This window comes from Loxodonta africana, chromosome 5 (genome assembly GCF_030014295.1).
Source record: "Loxodonta africana isolate mLoxAfr1 chromosome 5, mLoxAfr1.hap2, whole genome shotgun sequence".
NCBI lineage: Eukaryota > Metazoa > Chordata > Mammalia > Proboscidea > Elephantidae > Loxodonta > Loxodonta africana.
In genome coordinates, this window is record NC_087346.1 from 79,690,765 (window position 1) to 79,709,750 (window position 18,986).

At 42.6% G+C, this 18,986-nt stretch overlaps 1 protein-coding gene across 1 annotated transcript in view; it reads right to left on the minus strand.

Moving 5' to 3' along the window:
• PARM1 (prostate androgen-regulated mucin-like protein 1) overlaps window positions 1–18,986 on the minus strand; it is a 123,288-nt gene that overhangs the window by 30,552 nt on the left and 73,750 nt on the right. Inside the window, exon 2 of the mRNA XM_023553348.2 lies at window positions 16,838–17,554. Within this exon, the coding sequence (XP_023409116.1) occupies window positions 16,838–17,554 (717 nt within the window). The remainder of the gene's footprint in view (window positions 1–16,837; window positions 17,555–18,986) is intronic.

An 18,986-nucleotide genomic window follows, 5' to 3' on the forward strand; every position in this document is an offset into this window, starting at 1 on the left:
ACAATAATAAAATAATCGTAATAAGCAACAAGAATAAAAATAATAGCAGTGATACTTTCCTGTTACTTACTATGGTGCCAGGGACTGTTCTAAGAGCTTTATATATTTCAATTCATTTCATCCTCATGGGAACTTCATAAGGTAGATATTCTTGTTACTGCTACTTTACAGACAAGGAAACTGAGGCACAGAGAAATTAAGGGCCCAAAGCCACAAGGCTGGTAAACAATAGAACTGGGATTCAAGGGCAGACTCTCAAGTTCATGCTGCCAATCACCAAGCCCTCCTGCCCCCTAGGCTCCAGTGCTAGATCTGAGTCTGTTTGGGGATGAAACTTGCCACTCTGGTACATGCTCTGTCTGCTTTCTGTTGTCTGGCCAAAACCATGGCCTAGCTCAGGGCTGTGTGGTGGTTTAGATCGTCTCATGTGTACTGGTGAAGGGGGGTTGAAGCTTAGTAGTTCAGATTAATGGGGATGAGGGACTAGCTAGAAGCAGACAACAGTCAAAGCAATCTAAAAGGTCCATGTCACAGGCTTCTAGTATGTGTTGTGGTCCAAATTAGCTGTTACAGTACTGCCAAGTGCTGCACATTACAGTACATTAAATAACTCAGGGTAAATGGTAAACGATAATTTGCATTGGTAAGGTGGGGTGGAGGGCAGGTGGGGATGGTGAGGCGGGGGTGAAAAAGTAAAAAAGAGAACCTCAATTCTCAGATATTGCCATCTGATGGGAAACCCTGGTGGCATGGTAGTTAAGTGCTACAGCTGCTAACCAGAAGGTCAGCAGTTCATATCCACCAGGCACTCCTTGGAAACTCTATAGGGCAGTTATACTCTGTCCTATAGGGTCGCTATGAGTCGGAATCGACTTGACGGCACTGGGTGGCACTGGGTCTGGGTTACCACTTGATGGATCCTAATTTTACCATTATTAATGGTCTGCTTGACCTCTGGCCTTGGATTCTGTTTGGATTTCCTTCCTATTCTTCTCTCTCTCTATCCCGCACCAGGGGAAGCTATGCTTGTCTCCTCCCTCTTGCCCCAAATCCAACCTACAAACCTCTCCTGAATGAGCTTCATGGGCTCTCTTGACGTAGGCCACTGTGATGGAGGGAGAAGCAACACAGGTCAGGGCTCTGAGGTTTTAACACCCAGCTCCAGAGACACATGTAAGGCCCCGGAAGCCACACTGGATAGTGTAGAATTTGATGGATAGATAAGCAGGTAGGTGAGTGAGGGGAGGGGTGGCACTAAACTCTATTTCTGCCAATAACTGCTGAAGGAGCAGTTCACAAATGACAGCGAGTCTTTGAAAGCTGGAGCAGTCTTGGGAAGAGGTAGGGGGTGGGTGGTGACACCATGGGTTACCGCACTGGGTGACACCAACCCGAGTGACGCCTTTGTATGGAGGTATGAAATACACTGTTATAGTCATGGTTTTATGAAAAAAAAAATTTTTTTTCTTTTTTTTTGTTCTGCTTGCTCACTGGACTATAAAAGTCCCTTAAAGCCAGGGATAAGAAATTGTACTTCTTTATTTGTCTAAGCTTAAAGTAAGCAATTCATAAAATAGCTTGGATATCTTCTGAAAGCATAGCTATTTTTTATTTAACTTTACAACTAGTAGTGATGCAAAAATAAAACTCCTTTATAAGGTATACAGCTTGCATGCAAATATGCTCCAGAAGTATTTTTAATTAACACTTAACCCAAGCTTGTTTCTGTAAGTTAATCCTTCTTCCTAATGTTGTTCAAAAACTTTAAATCATGAAATCACTGCTTAGTCATTTTTCACATACAGTTGCAGAGGCAAAATTTATCAAAATTAGCCAAATATTATCACAACAGGAATCTTTTACCTCATGTTTATATTCTTTCTAAAAACTACTTAGTGGGTGGCTAGTGGGCAGACGTGGATTTTGGGCCTGATGCTGTTTGTTGCCATTGAGTCGGCTCAGACTCGTGCCTGTCTGATGTACAACAGAGCTCAGCAGTGCCCAGTCCTACGCCATCTTCATGAGCATCGGCATGCTTGAGTGCATTGTTGCGGCTCTTGTGTCAATCCATCGCTTTGAGGGTTTCCCTGGTTTTCATTGGTCCTCTATCAAACATGATGTCCTTTTCTAGCAATTGGGTGACATGTCCAAAGTAAGTGAGCTGAAACCTCTTTATCCTCACTTCTAAGGAGCACTTTGGTTGTATTTCTTCTAAGTCTGGTATGAACATACTTTAGTCATCAAAGTGACATCTTTGCTGTTTAACACTGCTTTGATTTTTTAACTTCTGCTTCCATGGATGCTGATTGTTGATCCATGTAGAACGATATCGTTGACATCTTCAGTTTTTTCTCCATTCATCATAATGTTGTTTATTGGTCCAGTTGTGAGGATTTTCGGGCAGGAGCCTTCAGATCTATACTTTTCCACTTCATGTGATTATAAAACCTGGTTTGGAGAATGGGTTTATTTTTATCTAAAAGCATTTTACCTATCTAGAGCATATGGGTAAAAAGGTGAGCTACAAGTATTAATCTCTGTTGAGATAACAAAGGATTTCCATGTGCTCAAGTCAAGTGCTTGTTTTCTCTTCCTTTGTTGCTCTCTCTCTCTTGTGGGCATGTCAGCTGTGCTTCAGGGAATCAGGGAGCACAGGTTTTTAATGAATGCAAACCAGTGGCACGCAAGTCAGGACAGTTCCTGGTTACCATGGTTTTAAAGTTTTTTCACTTACAATTTCAATCTTTTTCAGCACAATATGGCCTCTTTTCCACTTGGAATTTATTTTCAACGCCTTTTTCACTCCCCTAATCTCAGCTTTCTTTTGACACCTGTAATATGGACTCTACTGGGTTTCTAAGAATAGTAAATGGTGTTCCTCTTCCCCTTTTCCCATCACACAGCAGCAATCTGTGTACACACTGGCTTCCCCATTTGAACAAGCTGATTCCCATACAGCAGCCCAAGCCTGCCCAATGTTTGGGAGCACTCTTCCCGTTCAGTTGGCCTAAAGGCACTCCCCTGAGGTGCTGGTGGTTTAGTGACAGTGAACAGGAGATCCTGTTCAACTCCCAGACAATGTACTTCATGTGCAGCCACCACTTGTCTGTCAGTGGAGGTTTGAGTGTTGGTATGATGCTAAAGAGCGTTTTAGTAATGCTTCCAGACTAACAGAGACTAGGAGGAAAGGCCTAGCCTTTAGGAGGAAAGGCCTGGCAATGTGCATCCAAAATTCAGACAATGGAAACCCTATAGATTACAAAAGTCCCATCTGCAACTGACCATGGGGATGGTGCAGGACTGGGTAGTGTTTCTTCTGTTGTGTACAGGGTTAGTATGAGTCAGGGGCTGACTCCATGGCAACTAACAACAATGACAATAACAAGGCTGCTCCCAGACCAAAAGGAGACTGCAGGGCTTAAGATTTCCTCCTATGCATGGGTGGCCCATACATCTGAATGCTATTCACAGAATTCCCTTAAAGACTGCTCTGGATTCAATCTCCCCTTAATAATAGTTCTTGGGGGGCATCTATGGTATTGTGCCAAGGGCAGTAATAAAAGCATTAAGAAAACAATCCTGCCCATAAAAACCACAGTAGCCATCATTTCCTGTGGCTAGCCTGTGCTAGGCATTGAGCTAGGCAGAGGTGGGTAGATCTCTCCAATTTGGAGTTTAGGAAGTTTAGTCTCCAAGTAGTTAATGAATCTCTTCAATTGGTTAGTGGGCAGAAGTGGGATTCAAGCTTTGGGGCTATGCTTTTGTACTTCATGCTACCAAAAGACCTGGTATGGAGACTGGCTTTGTATATGCCCTAGCTGAATGGTCTTGGGCAGGTCACTTCACCCCTCTCCTCCTCCATGCCACATCTTACCCCCATTGCTATCTGCAAAATGGGATTCGTTCCATCAATTACACAGCTAATGTTTATTGTTTACTATGTGCCAAACTCTGACAAAACACTCCTTTCCTCCAAGAGTATTAAATAATGTTTTTAAAATGCTTTGTCCGTTATCAAGTACAATTCAAAGGCCCTAGGATCCACGCACCTCTCACCCATAAACACTCTGAAGCCAGGAAGGAACCTTGGATTCAGTGGAGCACTTGAGCCAACCTAGATATTAACAATGACTGCTGATCTCATTATTCAAGTTTCCCCTTCAGCCAGACCATAACCAATGCAATAATGTAATTTTATTGTTGAAAGGGACTTCTAAGAAGTCTCATCCAGCTTAACGCCTTCATTTTGCAGATGATAAAATAGAACGTTATAGAAGTAAAGAGGTTTGGTCTGGATCAGAGTCCCTCAGTGGCAGAGAACTCAGATCTCTTGATTCCTTGGATTCTTTTAAATTCTCTACTCATTGGCTTCAGAACGAGTAACAGCTTTTAAAGTGCTGGTAGCTGAGGTAGTGAACAGGACCGAGGCCCCAGCCTCTACTTCGGGACAGTGTTTCCAAAATTCAAAAGTCTATATACCAACTGCAGAGTAGAACTGCTCCACAGGGTGTTTAAGGCTGTAACCTTTTGGAAGCAGGTCACCAGGCCTTTCTCCGGAGGCAGCTCTGAGTGAGTCTGAACTGCCAACCTTTTGGTTAGTAGTCAAGTGCTTAACCATTTGCGCCACCCAGGGACTTCTTCTCCTACCCAGACCCCACACCTATTCTGGAGAATAACTGAAGAAAAAGAACAGAAAAGCACAGTTAGTGTTGGCTGTGGATGAGGAGAAGTCTCTTGCCTCCCCTCTCCTGAAAGTACTGATCTATAAATGTGAGTGGGTCAGCTGTGTTATGTCAGGCCATCTGATCCCTTGACTGAAGGGTGTAGGTATTTCTATTCAGCAGTCAAGTCAGAATGAGAAAAATAAATCCCCATATCTCTCTGCTATCCAAATATTCTGAGTACAATTAACAATAAAATTATCAAAAATAATTCACTGGGATTTTTCCAGTTCAGGTCAACTATCTGCATGGCATTGGGCAGGAGAAAAGTATGTGTAGGCTGAGAAGTCAGCCCTTTGTAGACTCTGACTTTAAACAACCATATATTAGAGAGTAGAACTGTGCTTCATAGGGTTTTTAGTGGCTGATTTTTGGAAACAAATTGCCAGGCCTTTCTTCCAAGGTGCCTCTGGGTGGGTTTGAACCGCCAACCTTTCAGTTAGTAGCCCAGCACTTAACCGCCTGCATCACCCAGGCAGGCCTGAATGACACCTAGAGTGGGAAAATAATGCACTGCAGGAAGCATGCCACTGTCTTGCTCAGGAGCTGCCATTTTCCTCCATGAACACTGAGGGAGGAGGTTTGTTGTTGTTACCTCCCCCTTTGTCGCTTTATTATTTCAATGATGAATGTGAGGTATGACCATAGATAAAATAATATTTGAGGTGAAAATAAATCACAGAAGTTGACATATGCCCTTTTTGAGAATCATCCAGACAGCCAGGTGGAGGCTTAGATTCCTTCGGGGTCCACCAGCCTCAGCAAGGAAGACCTTCCACATTGAAATTTTCTTGGTTCAGAGGAAATAAGCAAGAAAAGAGGGAGGAACTTCTTAGAGCCTATGGCAGAGTGCTAACCCTACTGGCCCAATGGTGTGCACATTTATCATTTGAGCATGGAACACAGCGGGGAGCAGAGAGTCACAGTTTCAGGTCACCTGTCCCAATACCTTGGTCAAGGGCAGTAATATCAGTAGAACTGCTGTAACCCCAAGGACTCAGGGATCTGTACAGAACCATTAGTCAAATTTATCTAGCCTTGCCTCTGTGTAATGAATCACCAAGGCCAGGTAAGAACCTGCTTTTAAATATTGTATTTACCAAGTTTTAATTTCTCCCAGACTCTTGTCCCTAAGGTTTTAGAGTTAAAAACATTGGAAAGAAAAATAATTTCCAAACTTGCAGGCAAGTTAAGAGAAGACAGCAACTTCTATCTATTAACTGTCTACCCACAGGGGCAAGTGGGGTCTAGGCTAAATCCCAAAGCTCAGCTTTTGTATCCTCCTCTCCCCCACCACAAGTTCTTTTCTCTAGGCAAGAAATCTCTAATTGTTTGAACTCTTTAGCCCTTTTCCTTGGGTTGCCCAGGTTTTCTGAAAGTGTTACTATTTCTAAGGTGAATATAGCTATTCTTATCCTTCACACCTTTTGGATTATTATTTTCTTTATTGTGCTATAGGCGAATGCTTAAAAGAATCTTTATGACCTAATTTTTAGAGCAAAAGTCCCTTTAGGAGTCTTAAAGTGTTTTGCAAACATTCTCATTTTTCAAATTAAGAAAATCAAATTCTGGAAGAGTCAAAACTCATGTTAGTAACTTATACTGAGAATTACAGATTCAACTGTACTAACCGTAATGGCTAACATTTATTTGGTACTTACTATGTTGGGGACACTTTATATAGTACCCGTCTCATTTAATCCTAATAAGAATGATTAGGCAGGCATGATACTGTTAGAACCGTTATGTCATAGATGAGGAAAACGGGACACCCAGGGATGAATAAGTTTGACCAAGTATTCCATCCAGCAAATGACACTGCTGACATTTAAACCAGGCAGTCTGATGCCAAAGCTTGGACTGTTAGTAACACTCTCGCCTTCCTACAGTCTGGCTTTGAAGTTACCCCACAGTTTCTCCACAAAGAAATAGGCAAAGTGGTTTTGATGGCCCACTTCCATGAACTCACTGAGGTTTTATGACTTTAGCTTAAATTTATCCTCACTTTTCAGCCTGTGGTCACAAGCCTGAAGACCATGAGTCTAATGATGACAGCAAGACACTATAATAAAATGCCTTCTCTCATTGACCAATATTTTCTTTCTAACGACCAAGAAAAAAGGTGAGCTGAGGACCATATCAATTTAGTATCCGTTATGTGCCCTCTTAATACAATTTTCCTGAGTCAACATGTCAAGGATGGGACTTTCAGATCCTTTTCCAATCAAGATGATGGGTTGGTACCAATCCATTGGCACCTCCCTGCTCGGTTATTTTGTAACTAAGAAGACATACTCTTTTGAGTTGGAAGCTTAGGGTAAAAGTGCAATCTAGATATGCAGTCAGGCATATTCCAATCAGTTTCCCAATAAGCCCACCAGCCACAGAATCAACAATTATGTCAGCTGTGCTTACAAGTCAACTCCTACTTCCTCAGTGAAGCATTTCCCAAATCACTTTGGCCAGCTATGATTGGTGAAAAGTATGTAAAGCAGAAGAATGAAACTGTTCCATGGAAATAGAAACCCTCTAAATGTAATAAAAGGTGACACTGAGACAATTAAAATATGTGATGGAACAGTACTTGGACCAGACGACAACATAAATGGTAAAGAGTTGATTTTCTTTATTATCTTGACATAACTTTTCCAAGAATATTTCAAGAACCAGATTAAGATTTAGGTAATAAAAATAAGCCAAAGGAGAAATACAAGTAGTAGAGACAATAGCTCAAAATATTTTTAACCTAAGATAAAATCTGACAGCTGGAGATCATTGTGGGAGTTGCAAGCTCTGAGGTTTAGCGTAAGTTTAAAGAATTGGGTACAAAAGGAAAAAGTGGAGTGAAAATCTATAACAACCTTTAACCTGGCCATTCCTGAAACCTATGGGAAAGCCAAAGGTGGTAGTCAGAAGAGAGGGTAGTGAGAACGAAGGTGGGCAGAAACCCTTAGCAACAGCAGAACAGCCTTTAGACAGCCTACAGGTATGACGGTATATTCAAAAGGTATTTTTGTGTGCACAGGTGAGGGTGTTCAATTTTTCTTTATTTTCAATACCAAACCCAGGATTTATGAGGCCAAGAATATAAGTGGATGTATTGTCTAAATTTTGGTACTTAGTCATCAAAAGTCATTCATTCATTCATCACACATTTATTGAGCACCTACACTGAGCCAGGCACTGTAGGTACTGGAAATATGTTTGTGAGTCAAAACAGACAAAATCACACCCTCAGATACCTTGGAAGGCAGTGTAGTGATGGACAAAGAGCCACATGAGTAAATGTATAATCACGTATTGTGCTATGTGTTATGAGAGGGTTCCAGGCAGAAGCGTCTGAATGAGTGAAGGGAGATCAGCAGATTCACAGTACTGAGAGACATCCAGCCTGGGAGGTAGAGGGAGGAGGGCAGGTGGCTGAGATGCAGGCAGGGGCTGACCCTACAGGGCTTCACTAGCCATGTAAAGTGAAGGACTGTGGACTTCATCTTAACAACAGTAGGATGCCCGGAGGAGATGGGATGTTGGTTATGGAGATGTCATATATGGCCTGTTCAGATGTGTGTTTAAGGTCACTCTGGCTGCTGTGTGGAGACAGGTAAGATGGGCGAGATTGGTACAGGGGTGGATGTGAAGGAGCGCAGTAGAATTAGGGAGCTTCGATGTGAGAGGGAGTGGAGAGAAGTGAATGAATTTGGGAGCTATTAAGACTTCAAAATCAATATTACTTGATGGAGAGGAGAGTGAAGGAGAGAGAGAACTGAAAATATGCTGGCACCATTCATTAGGAGTCCTTGGGTGGTGCAAATGGATAATACCCTTGGCTGTTAACTGCTGAAGGCTTGAGTTCACCCAGCAGTGCCTTGGAAGAAAGGCCTGGTGATCTACTTCTGAAAAATCAGCCATTGAAAACCCTACATGGAGTTGCCATCAGTTGAAATTGATTTGATGGCAACTGATTTACTGGTTTATTATCCACTAAGAGGACCAGGCTTGGCTGTGAACAGTGATGTAATATTTGTAAAACTGAGCCTAAGATGTATTTTTTAGGATTATTGCTTTCTGATATATTCTGGGCATTCTTAAAGAATCTAATAAGTAAATGTCTAACATTCTTTTACATGGCTTTCTCATGCTATGTTTCTAGTTAAATCATTTTTCCCCTTTAACACGTTTTTAATGTATCATTTAAATATGGTGGTCAGTAACATACTACGATACACATTTTTATTCCTAGAACTTTTCTACATACATTTGTAAAATTATCCTTCTACCTTTTGTAAGAGTTAATCTTCTTCAAATGTATATTCATTCGAAGGATTAGTCACAGAATAAGGAGATGTCTTGTAGAGCAGAAAGTCCCTTGCAGGTGTGGACACAGAGATGTTTAGATGTCTGTACCTGCTTATTTGAAACTTGATTTGACCTGAATAAATACTGCGGTTCAGACTGGTGATTTAAAGTTCAAAGGGCACAAATTGACACAATTATCTGCCCTTTTCTTTGTAAATGAACACATAGATTAGCATAAGACCAATAAAAAAACCAAACCCATTGCTGTTGAGTTGATTCCGACTCAGCGACCCTATAGGACAGTATAGAACTGCCCCATACGGTTTCCAAGGAGCACCTGGTGGATTCGAACTGCCGACCTTTTGGTTAGCAGCCATAGCTCTTAACCACTATGCCGCCAAGGTTTCCGTAAGACCAATAAAAAAAATAAAATAATAATAATAAAAAGACCAATGGACACTTGGAATTTACAGACAAAAGAGAATATCCACTTTGCAACAAAACCACACCCATTGCTGTCAAGTTGATTCCAACTCACAGTGACCCTATAGGATAGAGTAGAACTGCTCCACAGGGATTCCAAAAAATGGCTGGTGGACCTGAACTGCCGACCTTTTCGTTAGCAGCCAAACACTTCACCACTGTGCCACTAGCAACAAGTAGAGTGTAATTTTAAAGTCTGCATATACAAGGATTGATGACACTTTGAGTATACTGTAACTTGATGTGTAATGTCAGTTAATTCCTTGGCATTTACGGAGCACCTAATTGTTCACAGAGCCATTCAATTTAGTTCAGGAATTCAAAAAACAATTGCGTAGTTCCACCCCTACTGGGTAGTTCTACATCTTAGAATCAGCTCTGGCAGCACCTGGCATTTGACAACATCCCATCCAGCTCATGTTCACAGTAGCTTTGGAGGCCATTGCTCTCTTTCCCATTTTTCATTTCTGCAGAGTCAGGTAGTATTGGTGTAGTGGAAAGAACACTGGACTTAGGATCAGAAGAACTGAGGTTGAAGCCAGGCCCAATCACTCATGTGAGAACTTAAGTCTCTTAATCTTTCGGAACCTGTTTAATCACCTGTAGAACAGGTGCTGTGTTGCTCACCTCACTGGAAAGTATGAGGATTAGACAAAGGGGTATGTGTGTATCGGTCACTAGCCCAATTCTTGGAACATGTATATTCTTGGTAAGTTTCAGATAAATATGAAACTCATTCTTTCTGCACAGGGCAATTGAGATAAACAATTATCATAGTATGACAAGCCAGAAGGACCTGAAAAAGTGTCTCTCTTATATTCAGCTTATAGCTGAGAACACTTAAAAGTCTGAGTAGTGAAGTGACACGCTTCTTGGTAACAATGACAAACCAGAAACCAGGTCTCTTAACTGGTCTACATGTTTCCAGCGCTGAACTCTCTCCAACTTACCTTACATAATTCTGCCGGTTGGATACACTTAAATATAATTCTGAGCATGTTCTTGCCTTGATCAAAAGCCTAAAGTGGCTATCAGTGGTTTGGCAAGGAGAGCTAACTGTCTCATCCTACTACCTTGGGTCCTCCAATACTTGTCCTCTACCTGCTTCATCTGCAACGTCTCCCTTCAGGCAGCCTAGCACCCATCAAACAGGGTACTTGCTATGCTGTGTACATGCTACATTGTAAACTCCACGAGGGTAACAATTGTCTTCTTCATGCCTATATGCCCAGTACCTACTCAGATACTTTCACAGGAGAAGTTGAAAAAATGTTGAAGATGGTGGGCCTCTTCATTGTAATAAATGTAATAACAACAGCAATCATAATAATGACAGCAGAATAGTAATAATACTAACAATGTAAATTAATAACTGTAAATAACAGTGAAGTAGCAATGAGGATAGTCATCAATTGAGCCATTTATCAATGGCCAATCTGTTGTAAATTTATTATCTCAATTAAACCTTGCAATAACCAATCACACAGATTTTATCTTTATTCTATCTTTCTGATGAAAAGGCTGATGCTCAGAGAGCTTAAATAACTCACCTTCGTTGACTGATTCTTTCCTTTATCAACAAATGTTATTGTAGGCATACCATGTATCTGGTTGCCCTGGGTGGTGCAAATGGTTAAGTTCTGGGCTATTAACTAAAAGGTTGTTGGTTCAAATTCACCTAGCGGAGTCTTGGAAGGAAAGCCTGGAGATCTGTTCCTGAAAAATCATAGCCTTATGGGCATAATACTACCTTGAAACACATGGGTTCTCCACGAGTCAAAATCAACGCAAAGGCACCCGGTTTGGGAAATGGTAAATGATCAAAAGGGAAAAAAAGCTGAGTAAAGGAATCGACCGTGATGGTGGGGGGGTTGCTATTTCAGGTAGGGGTGTAAGTAAAGGGCTCAGTGAGGAGGTAACAGTTAAACAGAGTCCTGACTGATGAAAATGTGTGAGCCATTAAAGCTGCGAAGGGGCTATGTTTCTTGCAGAGGGAACAGTAAGTGCAAATGCCCTGAGGCATGAGTGTTCTCAGTATGTTCAATAAAGAGCAACACTGTCAGTGTGTTTAAGGGGGAAAGTGTAAGAAGGTGAGCGCAAAGTGGATGTGGGGAGTCAGATCAGGCAGAACATTGTAGGCACGATACAGATTTTGGCTTTTACTCTGATTCAGAAGGGAGGCAACTGGAGAGCTAGCGCTGAGGAGCAACAGGCTCTGTCCTGGCAAGGGTGGGAGTAGGGAGATCAGTTACAGGAACACTGAAATAACACATGTGAGAGACGATGGATGGGTGAAAAGAGATTGGGTCTTGAGGGCCTGGATGTGGAGCATGAGAGAAAGAAAGGAGTCTTAGTTTAGTCTAAGGCTTTTGGCCTGAGGAACTGAAAGAAGACTGAGAGAGGCACAGACTGAGAGCTAGTCGGAGAAATCAATAATTCATTTTATCTATATTAAGTTTGAAATGCCTCTTAGCCATCTAAGTGGAGGTTATGAATTAGATGACAGTTGGATATACATGTCTTCGGTTCAATGAAAAGAAAAAAAACAAAACAGAGACAGAATAGTAAATCTGAGAGTCATCCTTTTATGGATGGCATTTAAAGCCCTGAAACTAGACAAGATCAGGGGACTGAGTGTGGAGGGAAGAGAGGAGAGGGGAAGTGCGTGAGTGTGAGGAGACGGGGAGAGAGGAGGGCCAGTATTGCCCTGTAGAGGGAGGAAGATGAAGTAAGACAAAAGAGGCTGAGAAGGAGCTTCCGGTGAGATAGGTAACGAACCAAGACAGACTATGTCCTGGAGGTCAAATGGAGAGGACTTTAGAGGCGATCACCTGTGTCAGATGCTGCTGACCGGTCAGGCAAACCAGGTCTGAGAATTAACTACTGGATGTGGCAATGTGGAGGGCACTGGGTTCCACGACAAGAGCAATTTCAGTGTGTAAAACTGAGTGAAAGGACTGGGTTCCCAAGCCAGGTGTATCCCACAGCAAATTCTGCAGCATTGTCCACTATGCTGGCTCCCTACTTTGCTCACAGTGTTCCTCTGGCTGAATCTCCCTTGCTACCTCTCTCTCTCCTTATGCCCCAAATCCTTCATCTCTTCAGCCCAGCTCATGTGCTCTCTCCATCACAGAATCTTCCCCAATCCCTTTTGTCAAATTTAACTCTGATAGCAATTAGTTTGTTTTATAAATACGTATTGATGAAGATGGATAGGTATCCTTTGAATGGATGAGTCCTTACAAGGATTAATAGAAACATGCTGTGTGAATCCACATTGTTGTTGTTGTGTGCTGTCCGAGTCAATGCTGACACATAGCGACCCTATAGGACAGAGAAGAACTGCCCCGTGAACCTACATAAAAAATAGACTATGACAAAGTGCTTCCAAAGGGAGTACTGCTACTGCTAAAGGCAGGACAAGAACATCCCAAAATAGTAATCCAGAGCACAGTCTCATGGGGTGCTGCTTGGTCTACTGGGCTAAGAAATGAGCAGTGTAGCAATGCTGGGTGGTGGAAAGAGGGATCTGGGCTCTGGGCCCAGCTGGCACCGAGCGGTGTGACATAATTTCTTCACCTATGAAATGAACAGATTGTATCACAACATCCCAAAGGTCCTCCTACCCACCTTGGTTTATTCTTAGAGCAGAAATTAATGAGTGGCATTAAGAGTTATTGGTGCTTATGCTATTTCTCTCTGTGTAAACTATAAAATCTCAGAGGACAGGTCTTCTACTTCTTTGCATCAAGAACAAGTTCTTGGTAGATGCACAATAAATATTTTTGTAGCTTGTAAGCGAAATGTACACTGAAATGAAATGTACACAGGCCCAAGCTCTGTGGTCTCCCTGTAACCCCCAGTCACTCACTCTTTCATACATTTACTCTGGACCTCCTACTCTATACAGTATTCTGTAGAGCTATAAAGGTTCAGAGTTCCTAGGTGGTACAAACAGTTGGCTCAGCTGCTAACAGAAAGGTTGGAAGTTCAAGTCTACTCAGAGGTGCCGTGGAAGGAAGGCCTGGCAGTCTATGTTTGAAAAATCAGTCATGGGAAAGCCTACAGAGCACAGTTCTACTCTGATACACAAGGGGTCATTATGCATCAGAACTGACTTGATGACAACTGATTGGTTGGTTCTAACAGTTCAGGATTCAACTCTGACACTAGTTTTTTTGCCTCTTGACCCTGCTGACTTAGAGGTGAAGAAATCAAGATACATGGGATGATCTCAAAAAGACAGACTATTGGAACTGGACTGTCCTAGATAATCTAGCCCGAGGAGTAGGTTGTGTCAGATGACCACATTCTTGCATTCCAAGCTCAGAATTTGTGCTCAGGAGTATTAGCCCACCATGTCTAGGGCAGCCTGGAAAGGGCAGAGTGAAGAGAGGGTAGAAGCTGAAGAAATAGCTCAAATAGGTGGTGAGGAGGCCTTCAACTGGGAAAGAGAGAAGAGATGAGGTGGGGCACTGGCCGCAGGCCTATACTTTGATGGCACCTTTATTAGGAAGTCTTCAAGACACTGAGTCAAAATCAACATCCACTCTGCTCTCAGGGCCCACTCTGTACCAGAGGTGTTTTCTGCATGCTGGGAGTGTCAAAGTATCAGGCATGGTCCCAGTTCTCAAGAAGCCTGAGTGCAGGAGGGGATGGAGACAGTCAGAAGTCACATATCTAAATGCAGTGTCTAAGTGGTATAAATAGGGTGTGAATGGGAAGAGGCTGCACATTCTTCCCAAGAAGTTCATGAAAGCCACACAGAGGAATCAACATTTGAACTGGGTTCCCAGAGTTCTTTCTTTTTTCCTCTAGTTCCCCTCTTCACCCTCCTCTGCTTTGCTCTCAGGCCACCCTCCAGGAGGCTGACTTGTATGGGTTCTATTGGTAGGTTCCTTCCTCCTTTGGCTTCTGGCTTAGACAGGCCAATAGGGAGTCAACAGATCAGAGGAAAGTTGGAGAGCCGGGGGCAGAGGATTTCTTTGCTTCACTCACTGAATGGGGGTTTCCCTGGGTTAGTGACCTAAGGTCACTGCTCCTCTTATGGTGACCTGTTCTACAGAACTCTCTCTCCTGGGTTCTCCTAGCTAGTCCCTTCTTTACTCAGGCTTAGGCTGGCTGGTAACGCTCCTGATATTACTACTCCTGTGGCTCCCCCACACCCCAGCCAGAGCTTTGTAATTAGTTCCTCTTATTCCAGTTTGAGTGTCTCTTTCTTTCCTGTTGAGACCTTCACTGATATACTGGGCCTTTGAAAATAAGAATTTGTTATTGTTAGAAACCCCCACCCCCACACACACTAAATTATGAGCTATTCAATAGCAGGAATTAGTTTGTTAATCTTAGTTCTATCTCTCCTCATTGCCTACAACTGCCTAGCACAGCTTTGATTCGTAACCAGTAAACCAGGTGCTGTTGAGTCAATTATGACTCATGGCGACTCCATGTGTGTGAGAGTAAAACTGTGCTCCACAGGGTTTTCAATGGCTGATTTTGTTTTTCAAAGTAGATTGCCAGGTCTTTCTTCCAAGGTGCCTCTGGATGGACTCGAACCTGAAACCTATTGGTTAGCAGCCAAGAAGGTTGATTCATAAAAAAAAATTTTTTCACAGTGGTTGTTTAAAAGTTGTTTATTAAAAGATGCTAATTTCTCCTCAACAACATCCATTTGACAGCCATTCCTTTGACAGTTGTTGGCCAAGTGTGGCTCTGTCCAGAATATTCCACCCTTGGTCTGTGTCCCTGGCAAAACTACCCAAGGAAGGGGTACACCTCAGTTTCCCCCATTCACCTCATGGCTGTTCTCACTTCGTTGTTTCTCAACCAAGAAGTGAAATGCTGCCACTAAAGCTTTTTCCTGGCCAATACGCCAAAGTTTCTAGTCTTCACATCAATGTCAGTGCATGTAGCCCAGAAAAGACCCTAAATTTCCCTCCATTATCTCTCTCCATAATTTGCAAATGAAGGTAAAAACGATACCAACCTCACAAGGTTGCTGGAAGGATAAAAACAAATGTGACAACAATTTATTGTCTTTTCCATGAAATACATCAGTGGAAACAAAGAATAAGTCTCTCCACCACCAGTCTACATTCTTTGACTGTTTCCCTGAGGTAAACACTCCTTTAATACACTGAACAGAATAATAATTGTTGTTGTTAGCTGTCATCGAGTCCATTTGGACTCATGGCAACTCCACCCATGTCTGAGTAGAACTGGACTCTATGGGATTTTCAATGCTTTGACCTCGCAGAAGCAAATCACCAGGCCTATCTTCCAAGGCACCTCTGGCTGGGTTTGAACTATCAATCTTTCAGCTAGTAGTTGAGCGCTTAACCTTTTGCACCATCCAGGGACTCCAAAGCAATTATAACTGACAAACTTATTCCCCGTGAGGTCCTGTTCTAAGTACTTTATATGTCATCTCATTTAATCTTCACAAGAGCTGTTTGTGGTAGCCCTTATTTTATCTCCATTTTACAGATGAAGAAAAATAAAAACACAGAGATTAAATAACTTATACGAGGTCAGGGGCCAGAATTTAAACTTAATAAGCTTGACTAAAAGCCATGGTGTCCATCACTTTGCTATACATCGTTTCTCTTTTACCTGTGACATTATGTCAAGACAAACCATATTTGTTTAATTAATTAACTAATTAGTTCATTAATTGGCCACAACTAATAAATATCGTATGGAATTTATTAAATGACTATAAACTTTGCATTCCTGTGGAATTACAATTCAGCTCAGGTGTTGCATTTCAAAATTCAACCTTAATCAATTGTGCTTGGTTAACCAAACTGCATTGTTAACATCCCAGTGTAGTCAACAGCACTAGTGTTCTAGATATAGACTCACCTCAGTGTAGTCAACAGCATTAGTGTTCTAGATATAGACTCACCTCAGTGTAGTCAACAGCATTAGTGTTCTAGATATAGACTCACCTCAGTGTAGTCAACAGCATTAGTGTTCTAGATATAGACTCACCTCAGTGTAGTCAACAGCATTAGTGTTCTAGATATAGACTCACCTCACTGTAGTCAACAGCACCAGTGTTCTAGATATAGACTCACCTCAGTGTAGTCAACAGCACTAGTGCTCTAGATATAGACTCACCTCAGTGTAGTCAACAGCATTAGTGTTCTAGATATAGACTCACCTCAGTGTAGTCAACAGCACCAGCGTTCTAGATATAGACTCACCTCAGTGTAGTCAACAGCACTAGTGCTCTAGATATAGACTCACCTCAGTGTAGTCAACAGCATTAGTGTTCTAGATGTAGACTCACCTCGGTGTAGTCAACAGCACTAATGTTCTAGGTATAGACTCACCTGAACTTAGTGCATGTTCTACCTCCTCCATGATCACACCCGGGGAGGTGGCGGTGGTCTTGCTGTCTATCAGCTCACAGGTTACCTTGGTTGGCACAGTTTCTTGGGGTGTTGTCACCGGCCCGGTAGTGGCATGTAAAGTGGGCGTATGGTCAGAGCTGTGCTCCTCTGCTGGGGACTCTGCTGGGGTTGGGGTTCCTGGGGGCTTGCTGCTGGTCACGGCTGAGCTGTAGTCAGTGGTGGCAGGGGTAGAAGGAACCTCAGGTAGTGAGGTTGATGCGGACGAGGGTGATGAGACTGGAGACTGAGAGGAGATGAGAGTGGGAGACTCAGCGGATGACCAGGACCCTGTAGGAAGCACGCTTGTTTCAGAAGTGCCCGAGCTATGTTCTGTGGGTGTGGATGTTAAGTGGACCGTACCACTTGTTGGTGAAAGCCCAGGAGGTGAAGGGTCTGTGCTTATGCCTTCCCAGTCTGAAGCTGGCCTGGTGACCTCCTCCTGTCTGGTCTCTACAGAAGTGTTTTTGAGAAGTGGAGGTGTTTGGGAAGACGATGGCACTGGCAGTAGCAAGTTGCTATGTGTGTCACTGGTAGGGGAGGCAGTGGCTGCAGCAGTGTTTTCTGGAGAGCTAGTCCAGGTAGATGTCGGTGGGGTAATTTTTGAAGAAAGAGAAACAGGCAAGAGGGTTGACGTAGGCAGACTCTGGACCCTCAATCCTGCAGAAGAACGAGTACAAAAGTGGTTACTATGTGAAAGCCTGAGAGGCTCAGCTATTACCCCAAGGCTGTTTTACAGTCTTTTCACACATATTTTTTATTTTTCATTGTGCCTTTCCCAATCTTGAAGGTGACTTCTTTTTTCTTCACATGAATTGTTCTCCCCTCCCTTTGTGATGGAGTCCCGGGGTAGTGCAAACAGTTAACGTGTTCAGCTGCTAACCAAAAGGCTGGAGGTTTCAGTCCACCTAGAGGTGCCTCAGAAGAAAGACCTGCCAATCTATGTCCAAAAAGTCAGCCATTGCAAACGCTATGAAGCACAGTTCTACTCCAACACACATGGAATTGCCATGAGTCACAGCTGACTTGAAGACAACTGGTTTCCCATTTCAATGATCAATAGGAACTAGGCAGAAGGCTGAGTAAGAGCAACAAGGGGGTCAGTCAACACATGTACAACCAGTATGTAGAATGAACCAATCTTACTTGAAACCTTGTTCTTAAAAAGTGAAACCCTCTGGGGATCTGATCTGATGGGAATCTGGACTGCTGAGGTGCCTACTCCACCAACCCTTTGGGTATGCTAAGGGTCTGTGTGGGGGCAGTGAGTGTGTGGTTGGTGCTGCAAAGCCAGAGAAGCTTCTTGATTGTCTGCTCCCTGCTACCGAGGGCTGTCAGCTCTGCATTTATGCACAGGGATGCAAGGGCTATGGGTCTGTGGACGGGATGTGTAAGTCTGTGAGCATATTCCTTGTGGAGAAAGAAACAGGGAGGTCCTAGAATAAAAAGCTAAAAGGCATCTCTGAGTACCTGGTCCAATCCCCTCAAATGAGAAATATGAGTTTGGAAATATTTTCTGAGACCAAAATCCAGTTCTCCCAAATTCTAGCCTGGAGTTTTAGCATCATATCATTTTTACCAAACATTCTCCTTCATAGTTTGTAAAATTTAGAGTTAGGTTCCTTTTTCCCTCCCTCCCTACCTCCCACCTACTCTTTTTTCTTCTCTCCCTCCCTCTCTTTCTTTCCCTCCCTAATTTACTTACTCAATTTCATTCATTCAACAAGTATTTAATAAATCATTTTTTATGTGCTAGCACTCTGCTAGACATGGATTTATAATTTCACTTTTCTTTTTTGAGTTGCCTATAGGTTCTTTTTAATTTTTATAATATTTTATTGTGTGTCTGGTGAAAGTTTACACAGCAAATTAGGTTCCCATTTAACAATTTCTATACATATTGTTCAGCGAGCGATGTTGATTACATCTTCCACAATGTATCAACGTCCTCAGTATTTCCATTCTGGCTTTTCTGTTTCCATTAATCAAGCCTCCCTGCCCACCCCTTACCTTCTAATCTTTGCTTTAGGGTAATTGTTGGTCATTTGGTCTCATATCCACGATTTTTTAAAGGAGCACAGTACTTACCAAT